Source organism: Balaenoptera acutorostrata, chromosome 3, assembly GCF_949987535.1.
Source record: "Balaenoptera acutorostrata chromosome 3, mBalAcu1.1, whole genome shotgun sequence".
NCBI lineage: Eukaryota > Metazoa > Chordata > Mammalia > Artiodactyla > Balaenopteridae > Balaenoptera > Balaenoptera acutorostrata.
The window spans coordinates 6,725,610-6,748,354 of record NC_080066.1 but is presented as its reverse complement, the minus strand read 5'-3'; the positions used below and the strand labels follow the sequence as shown (position 1 = coordinate 6,748,354).

The following is a 22,745-nucleotide window of genomic DNA, read 5'->3' as shown; positions in this document are numbered from 1 at the left end:
GTCTTGACATACCTTCCCAGTGAGTATCATGCCTGGAATTTCTTAAGTACTCGTGTGAGTATTCGATTAATGCCTGCATCTTTCCCCAGATGCTAACCTCTGCGGGTTACTCATTATTGTACCCTCAGCATCTAGCACAAAGCCTGGCATGGTCTCAATAAGCATTTGATGAATGAAGGAATTAAGTTGCAACAGTATTTTAAAAATATCATTTATATCACAGAGTACAAACTGAAATGATGCTTCCTTCATTGGAGAAACTACCAATATGGAGAGAAAATTAACATAATAAAAAGTCAACACTTGATGTTACTTCTGTTTCATCTCCCTGTTGGAAACAACCCGTGGGCATTTATTCTCTGCTAGCAGGACCTACCTTGCCAATAAAAACTGCCAGGGCCTCCAACTATAAGGTCTCCATTCTACAAAACAGAAATGGCAACAACAATTGGAAAAGAAAAACAGTTTCTTTTTTTTAAGGGTGAGAAATCGTTGTTCATAAGCATTGCTCTAACAGTTATACATAAAAAGTAATTTTTAAAAGAGGCCCTTACATCTGAGTCATGCAGGTCATTTTCTTTCCTTTTATTGCTTTCAATTATTTAGTGTGTTATCATATCAAATAATTTTAATTAGATTCAATTAGGTTAAGTAAAATTCTCTCCCCTGAGAATATATAAATTCAGTTTTTTGGCACTGCCTCAGGTAAGCAAAATATCTACATCTTTCATGCTGTGCAATTTAGTAGACATGGTCTTTTGAGCCTTAGCAATAAAAAGAAAATTTGGTTTCTGTTTATTTCAAGGCCACAGTAATGCCTGTTTTTTTTTTTTCTATACATCTGCAAACCCACCCCTTCCCAGGAGAGGGAGTGACAACTCCAGACTAGAAAATAAAAACTTTCCTTTCTACTTACAGCCCCACCTTCCTTATCCTGCATCCTCAACTTTTAGTGGGGGGGATGGGTGGGAGAAAAAGAGTAAAATTTCAGACACTGATGAAATTTACAGTATTTGCAAAACCATGGAAGCTTTGCCGCCCACATTCTTATTAAATATCTGTTTTTAATTTGTGAAAGGATACGTGAAATTAACATTAACACTAATGTGAAATCTTATCAGTCAATTACACCTAAGAGATAAAAACATAGATTCTTGTGATCATTTTAGAAGCATATTTCTTTACTGAGTTTTTGAGATTTTCATTTAAAAATGAAGCAAGACTGTTGCTTTTCAGCCTGTGTATTTCTTTTTTTTTTTTTTTCTCATATAACCATTTTTAATACATAACAAGCAAAGGAAGCAAGCAGAGGAGATTATCAAAGGGCATTAAACACTTCTCTAAATGCATTAAAGAATGTTTATATCATCCATTCCCTGGCATAACACTCTTGTCAAAGTAGCTTGTACATAGCAATCTTTTAAACATTTTCCTACATAGGTTTTTAAACAATTCTCTAAATGCATTACAGAATGTCTTTCAAATCCAGTTCCTTAAACAACTCTCTTCTCTGTGTAGCAAGCAGGTTTCACTGTTTTAACCATTATTCCATGTGTTTTTATTTTTTATTTTTTTATTTTTTATTTTATTTTATTTTTTTTAACATCTTTATTGGAGTATAATTGCTTTACAATGGTATGTTAGTTTCTGCTTTATAACAAAGTGAATCAGTTATACATATACATATGTCCCCATATCTCTCTCCTCTTGCATCTCCCTCCCTCCCACCCTCCCTATCCCACCCACTAGGTGGTCACAAAGCACCGAGCTGATCTCCCTGTGCTATGCGGCTGCTTCCCACTAGCTATCTATTTTACGTTTGGTAGTGTATATATGTCCATGCCACTCTCTCACTTCGTCCCAGCTTACCCTTCCCCCTCCCCGTATCCTCAAGTCCATTCTCTAGTAGGTATGCATCTTTATTCCCGTCTTGCCCCTAGGTTCTTCATGATTTCTTTACTATTTAATAAATTGCCATATGTATAGATTACTTTATTAAAAATAAAGAGCAAATAAAAAAATTTAAAGAAGTTGCCAAAACAGGCCAGGTATATACCTAAAGGTTCTTTTGTTGATGGTGGTTATTGGGGGGTGGAAGTGGGAATGAGAGGCGGGGGTAAAAAAAAATCAAGCAGATAAAATAAATTTTAGAAGCTATAAGATCAAAAGAATTTACCTTATAAAAGTCCAGACTGAACCCTGCTTGGCAGTAACCCTGACCTTCAGGATCAGCGTTGCCTGGAATGATCAAAAGGTACAAATGTTATAACGTCATTGTCCCCAAGATATATTTTAATCACCAGTTCAGGATACACTGTTGTTTTATCTATAGACTTCTAAATTTAAAATGATCAATGTGTGTTCTATATTTATTTTTAAAATTTATTCCAAGTAATTTCTTAAATACATTGCAATCTGTTTTCTTGTCCCAAATGGCACTGTGATTCTACAGTAAGAGCAATAGGAATAACGTTCCTTGGAGTTATGATACTGGGTTTTATAACTCATGTTTATTTGAAGAAATAAAACCTCCATCTCCCAACTATGTTCCAGGTTCCCCAAGTGCCAATAATGTGTTTCTGTGGTGCCCACGTGTTGTGAGTAAAGCAATGCCTTGAGAAAGAGAGAGCTAAATTTAGTCACCTGGGTGGACACTTTCTGCTGGGGTCACCGATAAGAGTTTCGATTTCCTGATCTCTCACAGGAAATTAACTTTAAATTCTTCTATTATCATTACGTAAATTTGGACATTGCATTTCTGATCACATTGCATCTCACAGGGACTCTGGTGTTCACAAAAGAGAAAACTCTCTAGCAATGGCTTATTTTATACTCTCTGCAATGTAATTCACTAGCTGAATGTCCAATAGGGCTTTTTTATAATACAGTTTTTTAAACCATAGGCAGGTCAACCTGTGGATTCCCAGGATATTAGGATCCTGGGACATTAGGATGAGGAATGTACTACTTGTCACTTGTACTTTAAAAGAGTATCACTTCTAAAGTGCTTCAATTAAAACCAAAATATAGTTCAGTAGAGGGAATCTCAGTCATTATACAGTTAGATGCAAACATGCAGATAATTACTCCTTTCTTATCAAGGATATTCCTGAATGGAAACTAAAATAAGAGGGCAGGAAAGGAAATGCACATCATCCCAGGAAAAATGTATAGGCTGGACATGTGCCTGTTCCAGAAGCTTTTTGAAATGGATCAGGCCTTTCCAGCTTTGCCTAGAATGCCTTCTGTTTTTTCTTTTCTTTGGTTAGTACTTAGCTAATTTTAGCACTGTCATCAGTCATTCTTTCCAGATGTTCCCTTTATATTTTAAAATACTTTTCTACTTCATATACTGTATTTTTTTGATGATCTGTTTTTAATTCAAATGTCAGTTGGTGCTTTGTGTGTTTTTCTTAAGCTAAGTATTTTTTACAGCTTTACTGAGGTATACTTAATATACCAAAAAAATGCACATCTTACTGTGTACGTTTTGATGAGTTTAGACATATGCCTGATACCATGATACCACCACCACGATCATGGGAATAAACATATTATCACCTCCAAAAGATTTCTTGTGTTCCCCACCCTCAATCAAATTTGCTTTTTTGTTTGTTTTTTTGTGGTGAGAACACTTAACATGAGATCTACCCTCTTAACAAGTGTTTAGTGCACAGTACCTTACAATATATTTTATTTTATAACTATATTTTGTGGTTTATAATTATGAATGCTACAAAGTTCCTTAAAGTCTCAAATGTCCAGGTACCATTCTTCTAGAAGTTCATGCCTGTAAATAGTTGTATGCACCCAGAAATATATATGAACACAAGATACATGATTATGTGAACACAGATGTGTTGACTGTATTTAAGAAATGTATTTTTAATGCATAAATCTTTTTTATAAATCCTTTTTGAAAATCAACTCTGACTTTTTCAATATTGTAAATTATTCAGAAAGGAAGAAACAGGACCATTCTTTGAAATCATTTTGCTGCAAAACAGGAAACTGAAAAAATTAAGAGAAAACAGTCATTTTTCATAAAATTCATCGAGAAAGCAACCAACTTCAAATGTTGAAGTGGTGATTATAATAGAAATGGGAGGTTATTTCCTTTGCAAAGTAAGTTTTTCTCTTACGATTATAGTTTATGAGAGCTGAAGGAATCTTTCTTCCTAGAACTTCAGAGGATCTGTGAACTTTACAATTATGCCCTATAGAGTAAACTCAGGAATCCAGGGAATCACGCTATCATGTGTTGGCTTCCCAAGGAGAATGGAAAGGTGTGTGTAAACCATTGCCACCTAAATTATGAATGACCGTAAGAGCTACAGGCATGTCATTAATATGAATGAGCAGACTACCACCCAAATTGCTCAAAGTGTCAGTGAAGGGGCTTTGCAGTGTGACATGAACATGAGAGGCTTCTTGAAATTCTCTTTTGAAAGTAATATCCCTGTTCTGTGATACTGACCATACGCTCATGAACAAGGTGGCTTTGTGTTTATGAACCGTGAACTCCTTAGGGAACACAGGAAACCAGCTCCTTGGGTGCATTTGAGACGGAAGTACTTCCAGTAAGAGACAGACCAGGAGGATGTGACACTGGAGTTGTGTACTAGACTGAACAGAATTCCTGGCCATTTGTTTGGCTATTCTGCAACTCGACATAAACTTCACCTTTACCTGTGTCAAGCTATTCTTTTATTTAGGAAAGTAAACGCTAAATAAATTGGCAACATAATATACCCATGTAACTCAAAATGAGAGCATACTATACGTTAAATTTTTAGATAATGGTTCAAACTCGCCCTGCAACTCTTTTTTTTTTTTAATTAATTAATTTATTTATTTATTTTTGGCTATGTTGTGTCTTCGTTTCTGTGCGAGGGCTTTCTCTAGTTGTGGCAAGCGGGGGCCACTCTTCATCGCTGTGCGCGGGCCTCTCACTATCGCGGCCTCTCTTGTTGCGGAGCACAGGCTCCAGACGCGCAGGCTCAGTAGTCGTGGCTCACGGGCCTAGTTGCTCCGCGGCATGTGGGATCTTCCCAGACCAGGGCTCGAACCCGTATGCCCTGCATTAGCAGGCAGATTCTCAACCACTGCGCCACCAGGGAAGCACCCCCTGCAACTCTTATCCACAAGTCTAGATGGCTTATGCTGTATTTTAATCTGAGCTCTCCCATCACATGGGCAGTCAGATAAAAAGGCACAACAAGAAGCAGTGACATGTTTTCTAAACAATCATCCTTGATGTTAACTGGAAGAGGATATGTCATCAAGGTAAGAGGCATGTGAAGGATGGGCTCCTCATTTCAGCTACAATAGTTTACTGCTGTGGGGAGGTATCTCTAGCAAATCGTGAGAAATATGATATGGATAGGTGTAAAAATTGATGAAACAAGTTCAGTTTTGAATCTCAGCTCTACCATAAATTTTATGAATAAATTCAGGATTTATTTATTGCTCTAGATGACTTTTTTTTTTTTTTTTTTGCCATGATACACGGCTTGCGGGATCTTAGTTCCCCGAACCAGGGATCGAACCTGTGCCCCCTGCAGTGGAAGCGTAGAGCCCTAACCACTGGACCGCCAGGGAATTCCCTGACCTTTATCTGTAGCATAATAATAAGGACCTCTTACAGAGCCCAGTGGCATGACACCTTGAGTGGAACACGACACAAAATATCCCTCTTAATGGCTGCCGCCATGCTTGGCAAGCTCCTGCTTTCCTGCTCCAGTAACTGCTAAGAGAAGCCCTTCCCATCGTCCTGTCTGAGACAGCTCCTTTCCCCCCCAGGCATGTCGCTCCCCACGCTTTTGCCTTGCTGTATTTTTCTTTGTAGTACTTTTCACTACCTGACATTATATTAGAAACTTATTTATTATTTTAAAAAATTTTGTTCTTGAGATGTAATTGACATATTATATTAGTTCAAGGTGTACAACACAATTTGATTTATGTATATACTGTGAAATAATTACTACAATAAATGTAGTTAACATCTGTCACCACACATCGTTACAATCTTTTTCTTTTGGCTGCGTTGAGTCTTCGTTGCTGCGTGCGGGCTTTCTCTAGTTGCGGCGAGCGGAGGCTACTCTTTGTTGCGGTGCGTGGGCTTCTCATTGCGGTGGCTTCTCTTGTTGCACAGCACGGGCTCTAGGCGTGCGGGCTTCACTAGTTGTGGCTCACGGGCTCTAGAGCGCAGGCTCAGTAGTTGTGGCACGCGGGCTTAGTTGCTCCGCAGCATATGGGATCTTCCCGGACCAGGGATCGAACCCACGTCTCCTGCATTGGCAGGCGGATTCTTAACCACTGCGCCACCAGGGAAGCCCCGTTACAATCTTTTTTTTTTTTTTTTTTTTTAAATAGTGTTTTGTGGATTTTTTTCCTTTTTTTTTTAAAATTATTTTTATTATATATTTATTTATTTATTTTTGGCTGTGTTGGGTCTTCCTTTCTGTGCGAGGGCTTTCTCTAGTTGTGGCAAGCGGGGGCCACTCTTCATTGCGGTGCGCGGGCCTCTCATTATCGTGGCCTCTCTTGTTGCGGAGCACAGGCTCCAGACGCGCAGGCTCAGCAGCTGTGGCTCACGGGCCCAGCTGCTCCGCGGTATGTGGGATCTTCCCAGACCAGGGCTCGAACCCGTGTCCCCTGCATTGGCAGGCAGATTCTCAACCACTGCGCCACCAGGGAAGCCCGCGTTACAATCTTTTTAAAGCTCTTAAGATCTACTCTCACAGCATCGTTCAAATATACAATATCGTATTACTAACTACAGTCACCGTGCTGTACATTACATCCCCAGGATTTATCTTATAACTGGAAGCTTGTACGTTTTGACCACCTTCATCCGTTTAACCCACACCCACACACCCCACCATTGGCAACCACCTATCTGTACTCTTCTTCTGTGAGTTGGTGTGGGTTTTTTTTAAGATTTTGCATATAAGTGAGATCATACAGAGTATTTTTCTTTATCTGACTTACTCCATTTATCATAATACCCTCAAGATCCATCCATGTTGTCATAAATGGCAAGACTTCATTCTTTTTTATGGCTGAATAATATTCCATTGTGTATATATCCATATCCATATCTCTATCTATTCCATATTTCCTTTATCCACTCATCCATTGATGGATGCTTTGGTTCTTTCCATGACTTGGTTATTGTAAATTGTGCTGCAATGAATGTGGGGGTACAGATATCTTTTCAAGATAATGATTTCAGTTCTTCTAGATAAATACCCAGAAGTGGAATTGCTGGATCTGAACTTATATATTTATGCATATGTTGTCTCTCTCCCGCCCTAGAATATGTTTTTTGAAGACAGGGGTTTGCTTTCTCTTGTCCTGTGCTTTATTCCCTAAACATAGAATAATTAGTGCTCAGTGTGTTCAAAAAACACGTGTTGAATGAATGCATAACTGAGTCTTATTATCTATAAGGAACACCTCTTTTATTTATTTATTTTTATAAGTTTATCTATTTATTTATTTATCTATTTATTGGCTGCGTTGGGTCTTTGTTGCTGCACAGGTGCTTATTCTAGTTGCAGCGAGCGGGGGCTACTCTTCGTTGCGGTGCGCAGGCTTCTCATTGCGGTGGCTTCTCCTGTTGCGGAGCACAGGCTCTAGGCGTGCAGGCTTCAGTAGTTGCAGCATGCGGGCTCAGTAGTTGTGCCTTGTGGGCTCTAGAGCACAGGCTCAGTAGTTGTGGCACACGGGCTTAGTTGCTCCACAGCATGTGGGATCTTTCTGGACCAGGGCTCAAACCCCTGTCCCCTGCACTGGCAGGTGGATTCTTAACCACTGCACCACCAGGAAAAGTCCAGGAACACCTCTTTTAAAGCCATTTAAGGGACTTCCCTGGTGGTGCAGTGGTTAAGAATCCACCTGCCAGTGCAGGGGACACGGGTTCGATCCCTGGTTTGGGAAGATCCCACATGCCGCAGAGCAACTAAGCCCGTGCGCCACAACTGCTGAGCCTGCGCTCTAGAGCCTGCAAGCCACAACTACTGAAGCCCACGCACCACAACTACTGAAGCCTGTGTGCTCTAGGGCCCACGTGCTGCAACTACTGAGCCCACGTGCGGCAACTACTCAAGCCCCCCCCCCGCATGCCTAGAGTCTGTGCTCTGCAACAAGAGAAGCTGCCGCAATGAGAAGCCCGCGCACCACAACGAAGAGTAGCCCCCACTCGCTGCAACTAGAGAAAGCCTGCACGCAGCAACAAAGACCCAACGCAGCCAAAAATAAATAAATAAAATAAAATAAAATAAAAATTTAGACTGAACAGAAAAAAAAGCCATTTAAAATAAAATTCTGAGTTGATGGATTATTCATTCAGCTGACATTCGTTAAGATGTGAGGGGGTGGCTGATTTATTTCAGTATTTTAAAACAGGAAGTCATAATCTTCTCCTTGCCAAAATCCTCACCCAAATCCTCAGAGTTAGCTGTTTCACTCCCAGCCCTTTAGGTCTCTAAAGCTCAGAGGCCTCTTTACGAACCCTCTAATATCAGCCATCCATTCTCTACCTTCATTGTTTGATTTCTGATAGTTGCTCATTATCTGGCCCAAATTAATCTAGAAATTTAAAAATATTCACATGGAATGGGAAAATTTTACTTATAGTTTTGGGAATCTAATTTGGGTTGAGTTTTTAAAAATCAGTATCCTGAAATCAGTCACTAGAATATTCTTTCCAATGCCATTTCTTTCCCTAACGTGGTCTTGTGAATTATCAAGAATGAGAATGCAAATCTCTTGGTTTCTTGCTGACAAATCCTAATGATCTACATGACACACAGAAAACTGGAGGAATTCACAAAAGGGCTCGGGTAGATCAGTGACTGAACAGCCGTGTCCCAAAGATGGCACTCACAGGCTTGCTTCAAAGGATACTTCATCAGAAGTTTTCTAGAACTACCAGATGAGACGTGGACTCCAAAGGTACAGAACCTTTTTGAAAAACGGGATTAAACACCTTAAGAAGAAAAGTATATCATGCAGACAACCTAAGTACATAGCGGCCAAAGAAAGCAACAGGCAGTGAGAACACAGGCTAGGTGGAGAACTCATATCCACTGTTCCCTTGGGTCCAATCATGCTAATTAACATCATTCCTACAATTAACAAGCGGACAGTTAGCATTTTGCAAATGCAGTGTGAATTTTGAGTAGAGACGGAGAGTTAAAGGCCTAAAATAAGGAATCAATCAATTTGACTGCAGAATATCTAAAAACAGAAAATTTCTAAAACGCGGAAGAGGATCCACAGAATTCCGTGTCTTGGTCCTCACGTCACAGTAAAGCAACCTGTAAGACCGTTCATCATCTTTACCGCCATTGCTTTCTCCTTACCCGTGGTGTTTTGGGGTTACCTGCACTGTCTATAGCAGAAAAGCTCTTGAGCTAAATTTCAGTTCCAAGAATAAAAACAACTTACTGTTCCGACAAGGCGAGTACTCAGCATACGCACTGAAATTCTGAATCGCTACGTAGCAAGTGCCAACTGGGTCCTTTTCTGGTGTCGGTTTAAGAGTTCTCCAGTGATATAATGGAGCACAGGCCTGGGAAACATCAAAGACAATAAATTTTTTTTTGATGTAGATTCCTCATACAGTGCTTTGATTTGACTTGTTGATGAATGGACCTAAATTTGTAACAAACAATGCTAGATTATTCAGTGACTTAATTGGCCGCCAATATGCTAATGAGTACCTCGGTAGTCAGAGTTAATTAAATTTCCAAAGCTGATATTTCAACATTAAGGCACCACAGAATTGGAACAAATTAAGCATATACAAAGGAATGAGATTTTTTCCCCCACAGGATTTTAAATCAAATCAAAGTAGCCTAGCAAAAGTAAATATTTACTAAAGGCAAAGAACTCATATTTTCTTTTTTTTTTAAATTGGACCTACATAAAAGCAGATGAACATTTAAACAGCGAATGAATCAGCGTGATGTCTTAAAAAGAGAACTGGTTCCTTTCTTGGTTTAATTGTTGCTTAAAGAAAAACTACTTTCAAATCAAAAGATGCAGACAAGTTTGTAAACCTCTGTTTTGTGGATTCCTCTGGTTTATCACTGAGGGTGTACCTGACGATTTTTTTTAAAACAATGACTTACATTTGGACTGCTACCCCCTTATCACAATCACAGTGGGTTTATTTTTCATTTGATGGTTTTTATTCATGATAAAACAAAAATTAATTCAAACAATGGTAAGAAAAACATGATTCTTGGATTATCAAATATAAAAGAGGATATATGAAATCCTCTTGAAGTAAATTAAATAATTAATTGCGCTAGGAACGAGAGAGGCAATAAAAATAAACAGGTAGAAAACGCAGGCACCTTTCTGACTTCTGTTTTGCTAGCTCGAATCCTACGTAACTGTGTTTTACCTGAATATTCAAGCACTCATTTCTACGGATGCAGAATTAGAGAATTCTAGAATATGGAACCACTAGCCTCTCTCCTAATTTGATGACATCACACTTAAAACAGTGCCAGAAAAAGAGAAGGCAGATCCTGATTTTAAAGTCTTTTCATGATTCCAAACATGTCCTTGGTAATCAGTCCAATGTGTAACGACTTTTAGATAACTTTACTAAGTAGCACCCTTCTTACTTGAGAATATAAGTTATCTTTGCTAAAATAACTTAAGTTTTTTGGGTTTTTGTCTCTCTCTGTATTGTGAGGCCTTGGCCAATACTGAAAAGCTCTCTAACTCATCTAAGTCCCCTTAACTTCGGGCCCTATGTGGTTAAGACATTTAACATAAGGTGGAATGGTGAAAAGTAGGAGTTTGGAAGGGAAAGCATTACCTATGTGGCTCAGTATAAGCCAACTCGCATCACCTTCCATATCACCATAGAACACTTTAATGCCATGAAAATTCTTTCCAGTGCTTGCCTGCTATCAGCCCTAAAAAGTTATCTTTTTTATACCTGCTCAGTTTTACACTGATGTGAAACACGATGATGTGATAATATTCAGGCTTTGACCCAAACACACATGATACCTGGATATTCAAAATTGATACTTCTGTTCACAGCAATTTGAAGTTCTAAGAATTGTCACACAGCGTAGAATTTAATTCTTTATGCTGCTAAGTTTCAGTACTCAAGGAAAAAATTAACTTGAAAGGTACTTTATATTATCCTATTTCCTACCACATAATTTTGAAAATGCAAGCATGCCCTCAAATTAAGCATATTTATTATGAACATGGTGTGTTATTTTACGTTCAGTAATTCTGAAGATTTCTACAAATATTGAATAAATGCACAATAATATAAGTTTTCAAGACTTAATCAAAATCAATATAGTACCAAAAGATTTTTTAACCCCAAATAGTTATTAGATGGAATTAGCTTTTCAATAGCTATTCACATACATTGTAAATCACTAAAGGATTAAAAAGTTTTTACCAATCCTGGAATGTGAGAACTATATTAATGCAAATACAATTCTACAGAGAGCCTATTGTAAATTCTGGATTTGTCACTAAAGAGGGCTATCTATGTTTTATATATTACTTGTTTCATGTCAAAATTTCTGTGGGGCATGAACCACAGACCAAATAAAGCAAGGCATTTCCTTTAGATACTTATTTTTATTAAATCATAATTCAAACACCTTTAAACAAATCCCAAAAACAAAAGTTATTGCTTTATTTTGTAAGGAAATTAGAGCCAATAGTAAAAAAAAAAAAAAAAAATCCCCCAACAACAAAAAAGTTTCCAGATCAACTTAATACACTTATTTATTTCTCAGTAAACCAGACATGTATTATCACTCGGAGCTACAGAGAAGAGAATCACAAAGTCATAGCACTTTAAAGCCAAAAGATCTCTATCTGTGAGTGAGGCATTTTTACTTTAAAAAGTATCAATGTACTCAGAGAACCATGTAATTGGTAGTTATGTTTTTAAAGAAAACTTTCCATTAGTTCTAAAGAAGATCAAGGACATCACAGCAGATGAACTTTTAAAGTATCCTAACAGTAGAAGTCCTGTTTCTCTGGTCAAACTTTAATGAGCCCTTTAAGTCAACCTTAAGCAATAAAATATTTACCTTTTTAGGATTTAGCTTTTATTTTTCTATCTTCCGTATTTGTTTTTGAAATATTTGAAAAGATCTAACCAATTTTCTGGAAAACCAGCTTTACTTCCTGTAGCTTTAAAGACTAAAATAGATTCTTTAATTTTAAGCACTAACTTTTTTTTGGAATGCTGATAGCTTATCTTTGAAAATCTGATATGTTCTTACATGAACGGATTTTTGTAGATATGAGTTTTGAAACATTTCAGTGTACGTATTATTCCAAAGCAGCCCCACCAGCACACGGTTGATACTCACCACCACTTTTCCTTTATGAGCTTTCACTGTTGCTCCAAACCATTGATTCGATTTAAACTCTATAGGCTCCTTGGTTCCATTTACTCTGATCTTTCTGTTGTCTGACAGGGAGAACATGGATTGTTAATAATTTGTAAAACGTGGCAGCCAGCTAAAATATGTGATAATAAATTTACCCATTAAAAACATTTTTAAAAATGTCATACACATGGGGGGTTCTTTTTGACTAAGTCTAAGCTAGACTTTTCACTTAGAAAAATACCAATCAAATGAAAATACATATTTGAACATGACATTTCACAACTTAACTTTAAAAAAGCAATTTTTTTAATGACTTACATTTTCAGGGATAACTACTGTAAACTTGATGTAGACTCTGACAGTCTTGAATCTACACTTTTGTCATTGATTTGCCAGATGGAAGACCAAACATTTATAACTGCTCTAAGGAATTCCAAACCTTTTCTGATAGTGAAACTACTTGGAACCTCCATGCTCCAGGAAGCACAGGTTTCTCAGCACGGTTTAGCAGGAATCTGCTTAAAGGACTCCAAGTTCCTGGTTTTTAACTGGGTAACATGTGTCCACGCAGTCACAGAAAATAACACCTCTACACAGTTTTATCCACACTTTGCAGATGTCAGCATGAGGGGGACCATCTGGGTGGAAATTCAACCCAATTACGACACACTTCAGGTCTTAATAAAAAGCAGATATCTTTTCTTTCACTCCTGATTCCCAATCGACATATCTCCCATGTGGTTCTAACCGCATGGATCTAACTGAACTTCATCAGTAACAGCTAATGAATTTCAAAAGACATTTGTACCAGGGCATCTTATTTCTATGTGTTCTCTTTGGTATGCATTTTGTTTTTCCTCCTTGACTCTATAATAAATGCATTACAAATGAACTTTTAACTTCTATTAAGGGAGGCCAAAATATACACGCAATTAATATTCAGTTGAGTTTACATATGATTACAGACTTTTCAAGAAAGAATATATTATATATACTTAGGTCTTAACCTAAAATTTATGCTTTGACATGTTAGTAGGAAATTACAAATTTCCTTCTTTAAAATCTTATGCTTTTGATGTTTCTGGACTTTTAAAAAAGAAAAAACAAGTTCTGGAAATCCTCACCCAAAATGCACACAACTGGCAAAGAACTGGAGCATCTTACAGATTAGAGCATAAAAATGAAAATATAAACATTCCTATTTGCATCTAGGCAAGAAGATCGTAGACCTCAGAGAGAAAGGATCTTGTCACCCTGCACTGGGTGATCTTGGGCAATTCATTTCATCTTCTGCAGTTTTAATTTCTTCTCTAAAATTAGGTTGAAAATACCTCCCCGTTTCCTCTTTCACAGGTGATCAAAGTCATAAAGATCACATAGGTAATGTGGAAGTACTTTATAAGCTGAGAATATACTACAGAATCTTGCAGCAATACAACCCTTTAAAAATATCTCTTAATTAGAAACCTGGAAACTCAACCTAAGTACAAGAATTAGAAGGGACCTCACAGACACACAAGTCAATGTTCCAAATTGGCCTTCTGCTAGAGAAAATGATATGACTCTACCTTTGTGGTGCCTAAGGCATCTTTTCTGCTATTATAAGGTTGAACTGTGTAATAACTTGATTAAAAGTGTAAATTGTGGATTATTTTCCAGCAACAAATTTCTTCGAGACCAAGAATACAAATGAATGGACGTCATTAATTCCATCCCTAATCCAAGGATTACAATAGAGAATAATCCCACTGTCCCAGGTCTCTCTTTACTGAAATGAGTTGTGATCTAGGTGTATCCTCCTTACCTTGACCTTTGAGGTGGACAACTCATCTTTTTTTTTTTTTTGGACTTGCCACGTGGCTTGCAGGGTCTTCGTTCCCCGATCAGGGATCGAACCCATGACCCTGCAGTGGAAGCACAGCGTCCTAACCACTGGACCACCAGGGAATTCCCAAGTAACCTTTAAAAAATTCTATTTTATTATTTTTATAAAGTCACTGATGTAAATCTAATATTATAATGTCATAAAATTCAAATGAGTAACATATATTTGGGTTGATTGTGAAAGTGACCTTTCCCTAATTTCTCACCTTTCTTTTCTGAACAAGATTCTTTCATGCCAAACAACCCAACACAGGGCTTAGTACTGTGCACACCGGTGCTCAATGAACAGGGAATGTTTTTGATTCGATTTGATCTGATCTTTCCTGAAAACAACCTCCTGTAAAAACTCAGCACAATTTCTGTCCTTCTAAGCTCTCCTTGGTATGGCAAAGGGCTGAGAAGCTGGAACCTACATTTTCCAGACCCTCTTACAAGTAGGATTCTGGTTGAATGAGAGGCTCATGGAGAGATCTGGAAAGAGGCGAAGATGGAGAAGCCATTGTTTTCTGGCAGCAACTATAAGCACGCATGGGGGCATCAGTAGCTGCAGGTGTGATGGTCTTCCTGCAGCTCTCAAGTATCCTTTGACAGTCATGCCTTTTTGGTGCTTCAGACCACTGAGATCAAGTCCTGAACTTCCAGATTTCTTGATCTGCAGGCAGTGACCTTCCTAACTTTCACATACCCAGTCTTTCCAATAATCATATAAACCTCTCAGTCCTAGTTATAATACTCAAAGTGGTTTCTGTTTCCTGACGAAACTCCCGTGATATGGACCAATGCATTTGAGATAGGACCACATGTCTTCTGGAACAGAAGGAAGGCACTGTGCATTGTCAACCCCAGAGAATTCTTGGAAGGGCCAGTGGTTCTGGGAGATGGTGGAGACCATTAGTTACTAAAGCAATTCTCTCCTTGGCATATCCCAAACTATGCCAAAAGCTAGGAAAAAGTTTTATAGTGACTGCATGTGATGTAAAGCTTCCCAAGTGCCAGAAGACTATTAACAAAGTTAATAAATATAATCCAGGTGAATTTTTTTCAAGGGAAGAATCAATATATTTAATATGTAGAAGAGTTCCCAAATCAATAAGAGAAAAAGACTAAAATTCAATAGAAAAAGTTCTAAGGGTCTAAACAGGCATTGCAGGGAAGAAGAAATCAAATATCTCATAAATTCATGCAGAGATCCTGAACCTCAAATTAAAACCATAATGACTTAATACTTGTCACTTAGCAGTTTGGCAAAAAATATTCATAATCTCTGTTTTCAAGATAATAACTCAATGCAGCATTTTGGAAGGACGATTTGCAGCATATATCAAATTTTTAAATGTACATTTTTTTGAACAAGGAATTCAACTCCTAGGATCTTGTTCAATAGAAATAATTACACAAATGCTTTAAGATGCAATGTGAAGATATTTGCTGTCCTGGTTGTGATAGCAAAACTGAAACATCTTAAATGTTCATAAATAAGGGATTCGAGAAGAAATTCCTATTATCTATAAAATAGAGTACTATTCAACTATTAAAACATATATTGGGAGTTTGGAGTTGACATGTATACACTGCTGTCTTTGAAAGAAATAATCAACGAGGACCTACTGTATAGCACAGGGAACTCTGCTCGATATTCTGTAATAAACTAAATGGGAAAAGAATTTGAAAAAGAATAGATACATGTATATGTAGAACTGAATCACTGTGCTGTACACTTGAAACTAACACAACATTGTAAATCAACTATACTCTGATATAAAATAAAAGTTAAAAAAATACATATGCCAGATTTAGATGCATTGATATAGAATATTGTCTACAAAATATACTTTTCTGTTTTACCTTTTCTGAGGCTTTAAAAAGAAAGTATAGAAAGGCACGAGGACTTCATATAGCAAACACTTGTATTCCCACCAGGCAGAACTGACAATTGTTAAGTTTTTTCACATTTGCAAACATCACAGTACCCTTTGACATCTATCTCCAGTTCCATCCCCTCTTCATCCAGAGGTAGTTACCATCATGAATGTGATGTGTATACTCCCGGCCATTTAAAAAATAATGTCCATGAATAATATAGAACAGAGGTCTGCAGATACTTTCTATAAAGGACTGATAATAAATATTTCAGGCTTTGCATTCTCTATGGTCTGTCGAAACTACTCATCTCTGCCCTTGTAGCAAGAGCAGCCATAGAAAATATGTTTTTAAAAATGCTCTTGGCTATGTTCCAATAAAACTTTACTTATGGACAATGAAATTTGAATTTCATATAATTTTCATGCATCATTTAAATATTATTCTTTAAAAAAAATTTCCAATCATTACAAAATGTAAAAACTACTCTCAGCTTATAGGCATGCACAAACAGGTGGTGGGTCAGGTTTTGCTGTAGTTTTGCCAACGATTTACTATTGAGTATTCTTTGTGTGTTCTTTTTTTTTAAAATTTTTTTATAATTAATTTATTTTTATTTTTTATTTATTTAATTTTTGGCTGCATTGGGTCTTCGTTGCTGTGTGCGGGCTTTCTCTAGTTGCAGCGAGTGGGGGCTACTCTTCATTGCGGTGCGCGGGCTTCTCATTGCGGTGGCTTCTCTTGTTGTGGAGCACGGGCTCTAGGCGCACGGGCTCAGTAGTTGTGGCACGTGGCCTTAGTTGCTCCGCAGCATGTGGGATCTTCCTGGACCAGGGCTCGAACCTGTGTCCCCTGCATTGGCAGGCAGATTCTTAACCACTGGACCACCAGGGAAGTCCCTGTGTGCTCTTTTTAACTGAATAAAAGTGGTATTATACTATCTGTATGGAACAGCGTGTAACTGTGTTTAACATTCAATTTTATGTTTTTGGGAAATAACCTATGTTTTGATAATTAGATAGATAGGTAGATAGATAGATAGATAATAGATCCAACTCACTCTTTGAAACTCCTCTAAGTATTGTATCTCATTAGATAGCCATCTGCATTTTATTTATCCATTCCATTTACACATGAACATTTAGGTTTCTCAGTTTTTCTACTACAACAAACATGTGCCCTGAGTATCCTTATACTCATCTTCATCTGCAGATGGAGAAGTGTTTCTCTCCGGCACCAGACTAGAAATGACATTGCTGGGTCATAGAGAATTATCGTATCTGTTTTATCAGTTCTGCCAATCCACCTCCAAAGTAGCCCCAATTTCCATGCACACTCGCAGGGCACGAGAGAGAGACTATCAGCTCTTGTCATCATAGAGCTGTTAAATTTCTGCAAACCTGGACGACTATGAAATGGTCCTTCATTTTGTTCTGTTTTCATGTGCATTTCCCTGATAATTAGTAGAGTTAATCATCTTTTTATGCTTATGGACCATACACTTTTTTCTTCTGTGAATTGCTAGCTCATATCCTTTGTTCATTTCCTTGTTTGGTTATTAGTCTTATTGATTAGAAGAATTCAGCATATATTCTGAGTACTGATTCTTTTTCCCACATATACGTTGTCAATATCACCTTCCGATTTTTGCTAGTCTTTTAACTTTACGAGTATTGTCATCCATCTGGAATGTTTTTATATTGGACGTGGCATGGGCATCTTACTTATTTTCAATATGAAAGGCCAGTGTCTCAACACCACTTACTGAACAATCCATCTTTTTTTTTGTTCCTTGGAGAGTTGTCATTCTACCTCTGCACTGGTACCTCCTGATGCGACTGGAAGGGCCCAGCATGATCTGGTCCCCACCACCTCCTCCTACTTTCCCAGCTCATTAAGCTTCAGACAACCACATTTCTTTTTTTTTTTTTCTTTTTTTAAGTCTTTATTGAATTTGTTACAATACTGCTTCTGTTTTATGTTTTGGTTTTTCGGCCATGAGGCATGTGGGATCTTCGCTCCCCAAGCAGGGATTGAACCCACACCCCCTGCATTGGAAGGCGAAGTCTTAACCGCTAGACCGCCAGGGAAGTCCCTACACCGCCCTTCTTGAACACGCCCAACCTTTTCTGTCTCCTCATTGCATATACTCTTCCCACAGTTTTCTGCATGGCTCCCTCCTTCCTGTCACTCAGGGTTTAGCTCAAATGCCACTTCCTCTGAGACCCCCTTCCCTGAGCAGCTAGTTCACCCTACCCTAAGTCATTCTCTCCCGTTACCCTTTAGAGTTTTCTTCAAAGCACTTACCATTAACTGAGATGATCTTATTTCTTAGTTTGCCTGTTTACTGACCGTCCATTCCCTTCCAAATATACATGAATCCCATGGACAGAGACGTTCTCTGCTTCACTGCTGTGTTCCCCACTTCTAGAACAATGCCTGACACATAGTGAGTCCTCCGGAAGAGTTTGCTGAATGAATGACCAAACTCCCATCTATTCATTCAGAAGCTTGCCTAGGATATTGTTCAGTATGATCCTTTAAATTCAAAATGTTCTGTGTGTGGGTGTGTAAGTGTATAGACACTGAACTGTTTGTGATGGTTCTCTCGAAGGCAGGGAGTGTACATGCTTTAGTGGCTTTTTATACTTTAATTGTATATATTTCTGTGTTGTTTGAGTTTTTACAGTGAACATTATTACGTCTATGATCTGAAAAAAGAAAACCTAGAGATAAAATCAAGACATCTGTAGGTCAACCTGAGAAATTTAGATGGTTGGTAGCAGTAAAACTGATTTGGCTTGTCTGACATTTCTGGGCTTTGAAGCCATCTCTCTTAATTGGTAGCCTTGGTCTCTGGGCAATCAGGGTATGAATCCCGGTGGGTGGCAAACCTACTAACATTCGGCTCCTTTTTCACGGGAATATTCATTTCTGAGCAGGAGTGAGTGAGGGAATGTAGAATATGGTGCACATATGGGCTACAAGCAGATTTTTCTAATCTTTTCACTGAGTAGAATGGGAGGAATTACAAGAAGTAAGGGTAGATCACCATGGGTGAGAGAGAAGAGCTGAGATTGACACAGGTGCAGCAAACATTTTGGCAGATGGGGTGGTTTCTGGAAAACTATAAAGTCCTCAGCCTTGTCCTGGAAAACAGTAAGTTTCCCTGTAATCTTCAGTCATTACTTCAAGTGCTTCACCCTAGGGATTTTTTTAAAGCTGTCGCAGGAGCTGTCCAGACATTTTTAATCAGGAAAAGGGGAAAGGAAATCTTTAAATGTTTATTTATAATCTTTTCCTTCATCAGTGTATGCTGTAAATATTTCATTCAAATTGAAACTATGTATCTGAGAACAAGGAATACTCCTATGTAAAATTTAAAATAAAATATCGGTAGCCAGAGAACTCCTTGTCTAAAAGAAACAAATCCAAGAAAAGAATCTGGGTCAATTTTTATGTCCTGGAAAATTAAACTTCCAAATGTATGCCTCCTAATATTCCAAAATCACAATTAAAAACCATGAAAGAATACCTCTGTAGCCTTCATACTCTTGATCATCTTATTGGGAATTTTCAAGTATTTAAGGAAATATCACACTAATTCATTTTCTCATATAATGTTCAAAAAACGTGTTACTCTTTTTTCCCCCAGTTACACTGAGATATAATTGACATACAGCACACTGTAAGTTTAAAGTGCACAGCATAATGATTTGACTTACATATATTGTGAAATGGTCACCAGAGTAAGTTTAGTTAATACCTATCATCTTGCATAGACACACACACAAAAAAAGAAAAAATATGTTCCTGATGATGAGAACTCCTAGGATTGAGTCTCTTAAAAACTTTCATATATACTACACATATATATGTGTGTGTGTGTGTTTATGTATATATATGCATTATTTTATATGTGTTAACTATAGTCATCATGGTGTATATTACATCCCTAGTACTTATTTATCTAATAGCTGGAAGTTTTTACCTTCTGACTCCCTTCTCCCATTTCCCCTTCTCCCCATCCCCCAGCTCTGGTAACCGCAAGTCTGATCTCTTTTTCTATGAGCTGGTTTTTTTTTTTTTTTTTCAGATTCCATACATGAGTGAGATCATACAGTATTTATCTTCCTCTGTCTGACTTATTTCACTTAGCATAATACCCTCAAGGTCCATTCATGCCAATGGCAGGGGTTCCTCCTTTTTTTTTTTTTTTGAATTTATTCCATTGTATATTTGATGACTCACCTATGCATAAACACCATGTTCCTCCTTTTTAATGGCTGAGTAATAGTCCATTGTGTGTGCATGTATATATATACACATATATATAAGATATCTATATCTATCTTCTTTATTTATTCATCCATTGTGGACAGAAATATGTTATTCTGATTAAACATTCTATGTAACTGAGATTTATTATTTATATCATATATGTATACTGTATACAAATGTGTGCCTGTACACAAACACACACACAAACACACATGGGCATACTCGTTTTCCTGCCATTACCTAGTAGATCAGATCTAACTGTCCCGCCCTCCACCATGTAGGTCCCAGACCTCACACCTGATCTCCAGATATGGCGTTTCCTTCCATTCAGGCAGCTTCCTCTCTGTTCCCTATTGAGTCTTACTCCCAGACTTTGTACATGAAGCTTCTCTTACAAAATTCCACTCCTCCTTGTTTGTCAACTAATCCAAATCACTTTCTTAAAAACTGGTTTAAAATGTAGGGTAATGCTTGACAAATAGCCATTCACACATGGTTAAGAATCATGGAGGGGGGCTTCCCTGGTGGCGCAGTGGTTGGGAAGCTGCCTGCCAATGCAGGGGACACGGGTTCGAGCCCTGGTCTGGGAAGATCCCACATGCCACGGAGCAAGTAAGCTCGTGTGCCACAACTACTGAGCCCACATGACACAACTACTGAAGCCCATGCGCCTAGAGCCCGTGCTCCGCAACAAGAGAAGCCACCGCAATGAGAAGCTTGCGCACCACAACAAAGAGTAGCCCCTGCTTGCCGCAACTGGAGAAAGCCCACAGGCAGCAACGAAGACCCAATGCAGGCAAAATAATTAATTAATTAATTATTTTTTAAAAGTTAAAAAAAAAAAAAAGAATCATGGAGAATATATGGGAGAAAATGTAGTAAAGAAATGCCAGTGATATAAAAAATGAAGTGAAATAAAATAACATGTAGGGCCCAAAACTCTTTTCAAATTGAAATTCTTTCAGATTATTGTTTTTAAAAATTCAAACAATATAAAGTAAGAAAACTTGTATAAAAAATTGTAGGGCTTCCCTGGTGGCGCAGTGGTTGAGAATCTGCCTGCCAATGCAGGGGACACGGGTTCGAGCCCTGGTCTGGGAAGATCCCACGTGCCGCGGAGCAACTAGGCCCGTGAGCCACAACTACTGAGCCTGCGCGTCTGGAGCCTGTGCTCCGCAACAAGAGAGGCCGCGATAGTGAGAGGCCCGCGCACCGCGATGAAGAGGGGCCCCCACTTGCCGCAACTGAGAAAGCCCTCGCACAGAAACGAAGACCCAACACAGTCATAAATAAATAAATAAAATTAAAAAAAAATTGTATAAAGTAGTAAGTGAAAGGCCATTGGAATCCCCCCTCCCTGGACACACTCACTGTTGTTTTATAAACCCATCCAGCCATTCAGAGTTTGAGGCTTCCAGCTCATTCCTCTAGTTTAAGACATTTCTTTTCTGGAAATCATGAAGCTTTTATTTTAAATTGTATTTTTCATATCACTATTTAAATGTTTGGTTCCACACATAACTAAATAGCTAATAAAGTTAAATGAGCTGAAAGTATGCTTTTAGAGTTCTAGTAACAGTGTTCATAAATATGGGTTTCGGACAGCACTAGTAAATATTGTATTACAATCTTCCTATTACATAGTTTTCCTGATCTAGATGAGAATATCAGTTTTATGCTACAATTATTTCCACATCTATATCGTCTTCTGGAGAAAGATCACGTTTCCAACTTCCTGTTTTTAATAACCAATAGGGCCTAGCTAGTGTTCCTCAGGCATTTGTTTCTACATCATATAAAATCATTTAAGTGTTTTTCATATGTAATTTGACGGAGGCCATATGTAAGGTTTGTTCTAGAAATACATACGGACTTTTGTTGGTATGATGCAAGTAATTTCTCGGGTGAGTGTTCTCATCTACGTGATGCAGCTAGAGGAGCAAATATCAAGAAATGAAAGAATCACGTCTCCAAGGGGAAATGAGACGCCAGCTGGGGCAGCTCAGACACAACACTCTGGCTCCTCGTAGGAAACACGCAAATCTGCCGGGCAGAGCTGGTTACAGGTGGGTGGTAGAGACTGAGATCTCAACTTTGACCTCACCTGCTACAACCCACCCCACCTCACATACACTGGCTGGAATGGTTTTCCTTCCCATCTCACCCACCCCGAGACAGACACATGTGTGCGTGTGTGTGTACATACACACATATTCACCCTTCACCTCTGACCTTTAATGATGCCCCCTCCGAGACGCTTTCCCAGCCACACAAAAAGTTCCCCCTTCAGTCAAGAACAAGAGTCCTCTTTTGCAC

General features: G+C 38.2%; 1 protein-coding gene across 1 annotated transcript in view; it reads right to left on the bottom strand.

Annotated features, from left to right (window-relative positions):
* Positions 1-22,745, bottom strand: part of ITGA8 (integrin subunit alpha 8) — a 180,973-nt gene that overhangs the window by 142,597 nt on the left and 15,631 nt on the right. The window contains exons 3-6 of the mRNA XM_007196424.3: positions 12,384-12,484; positions 9,460-9,583; positions 2,177-2,238; positions 377-422 (exon numbers count right to left, since the gene is read on the bottom strand). Coding sequence (XP_007196486.2) covers positions 377-422; positions 2,177-2,238; positions 9,460-9,583; positions 12,384-12,484 — 333 coding nt within the window. The remainder of the gene's footprint in view (positions 1-376; positions 423-2,176; positions 2,239-9,459; positions 9,584-12,383; positions 12,485-22,745) is intronic.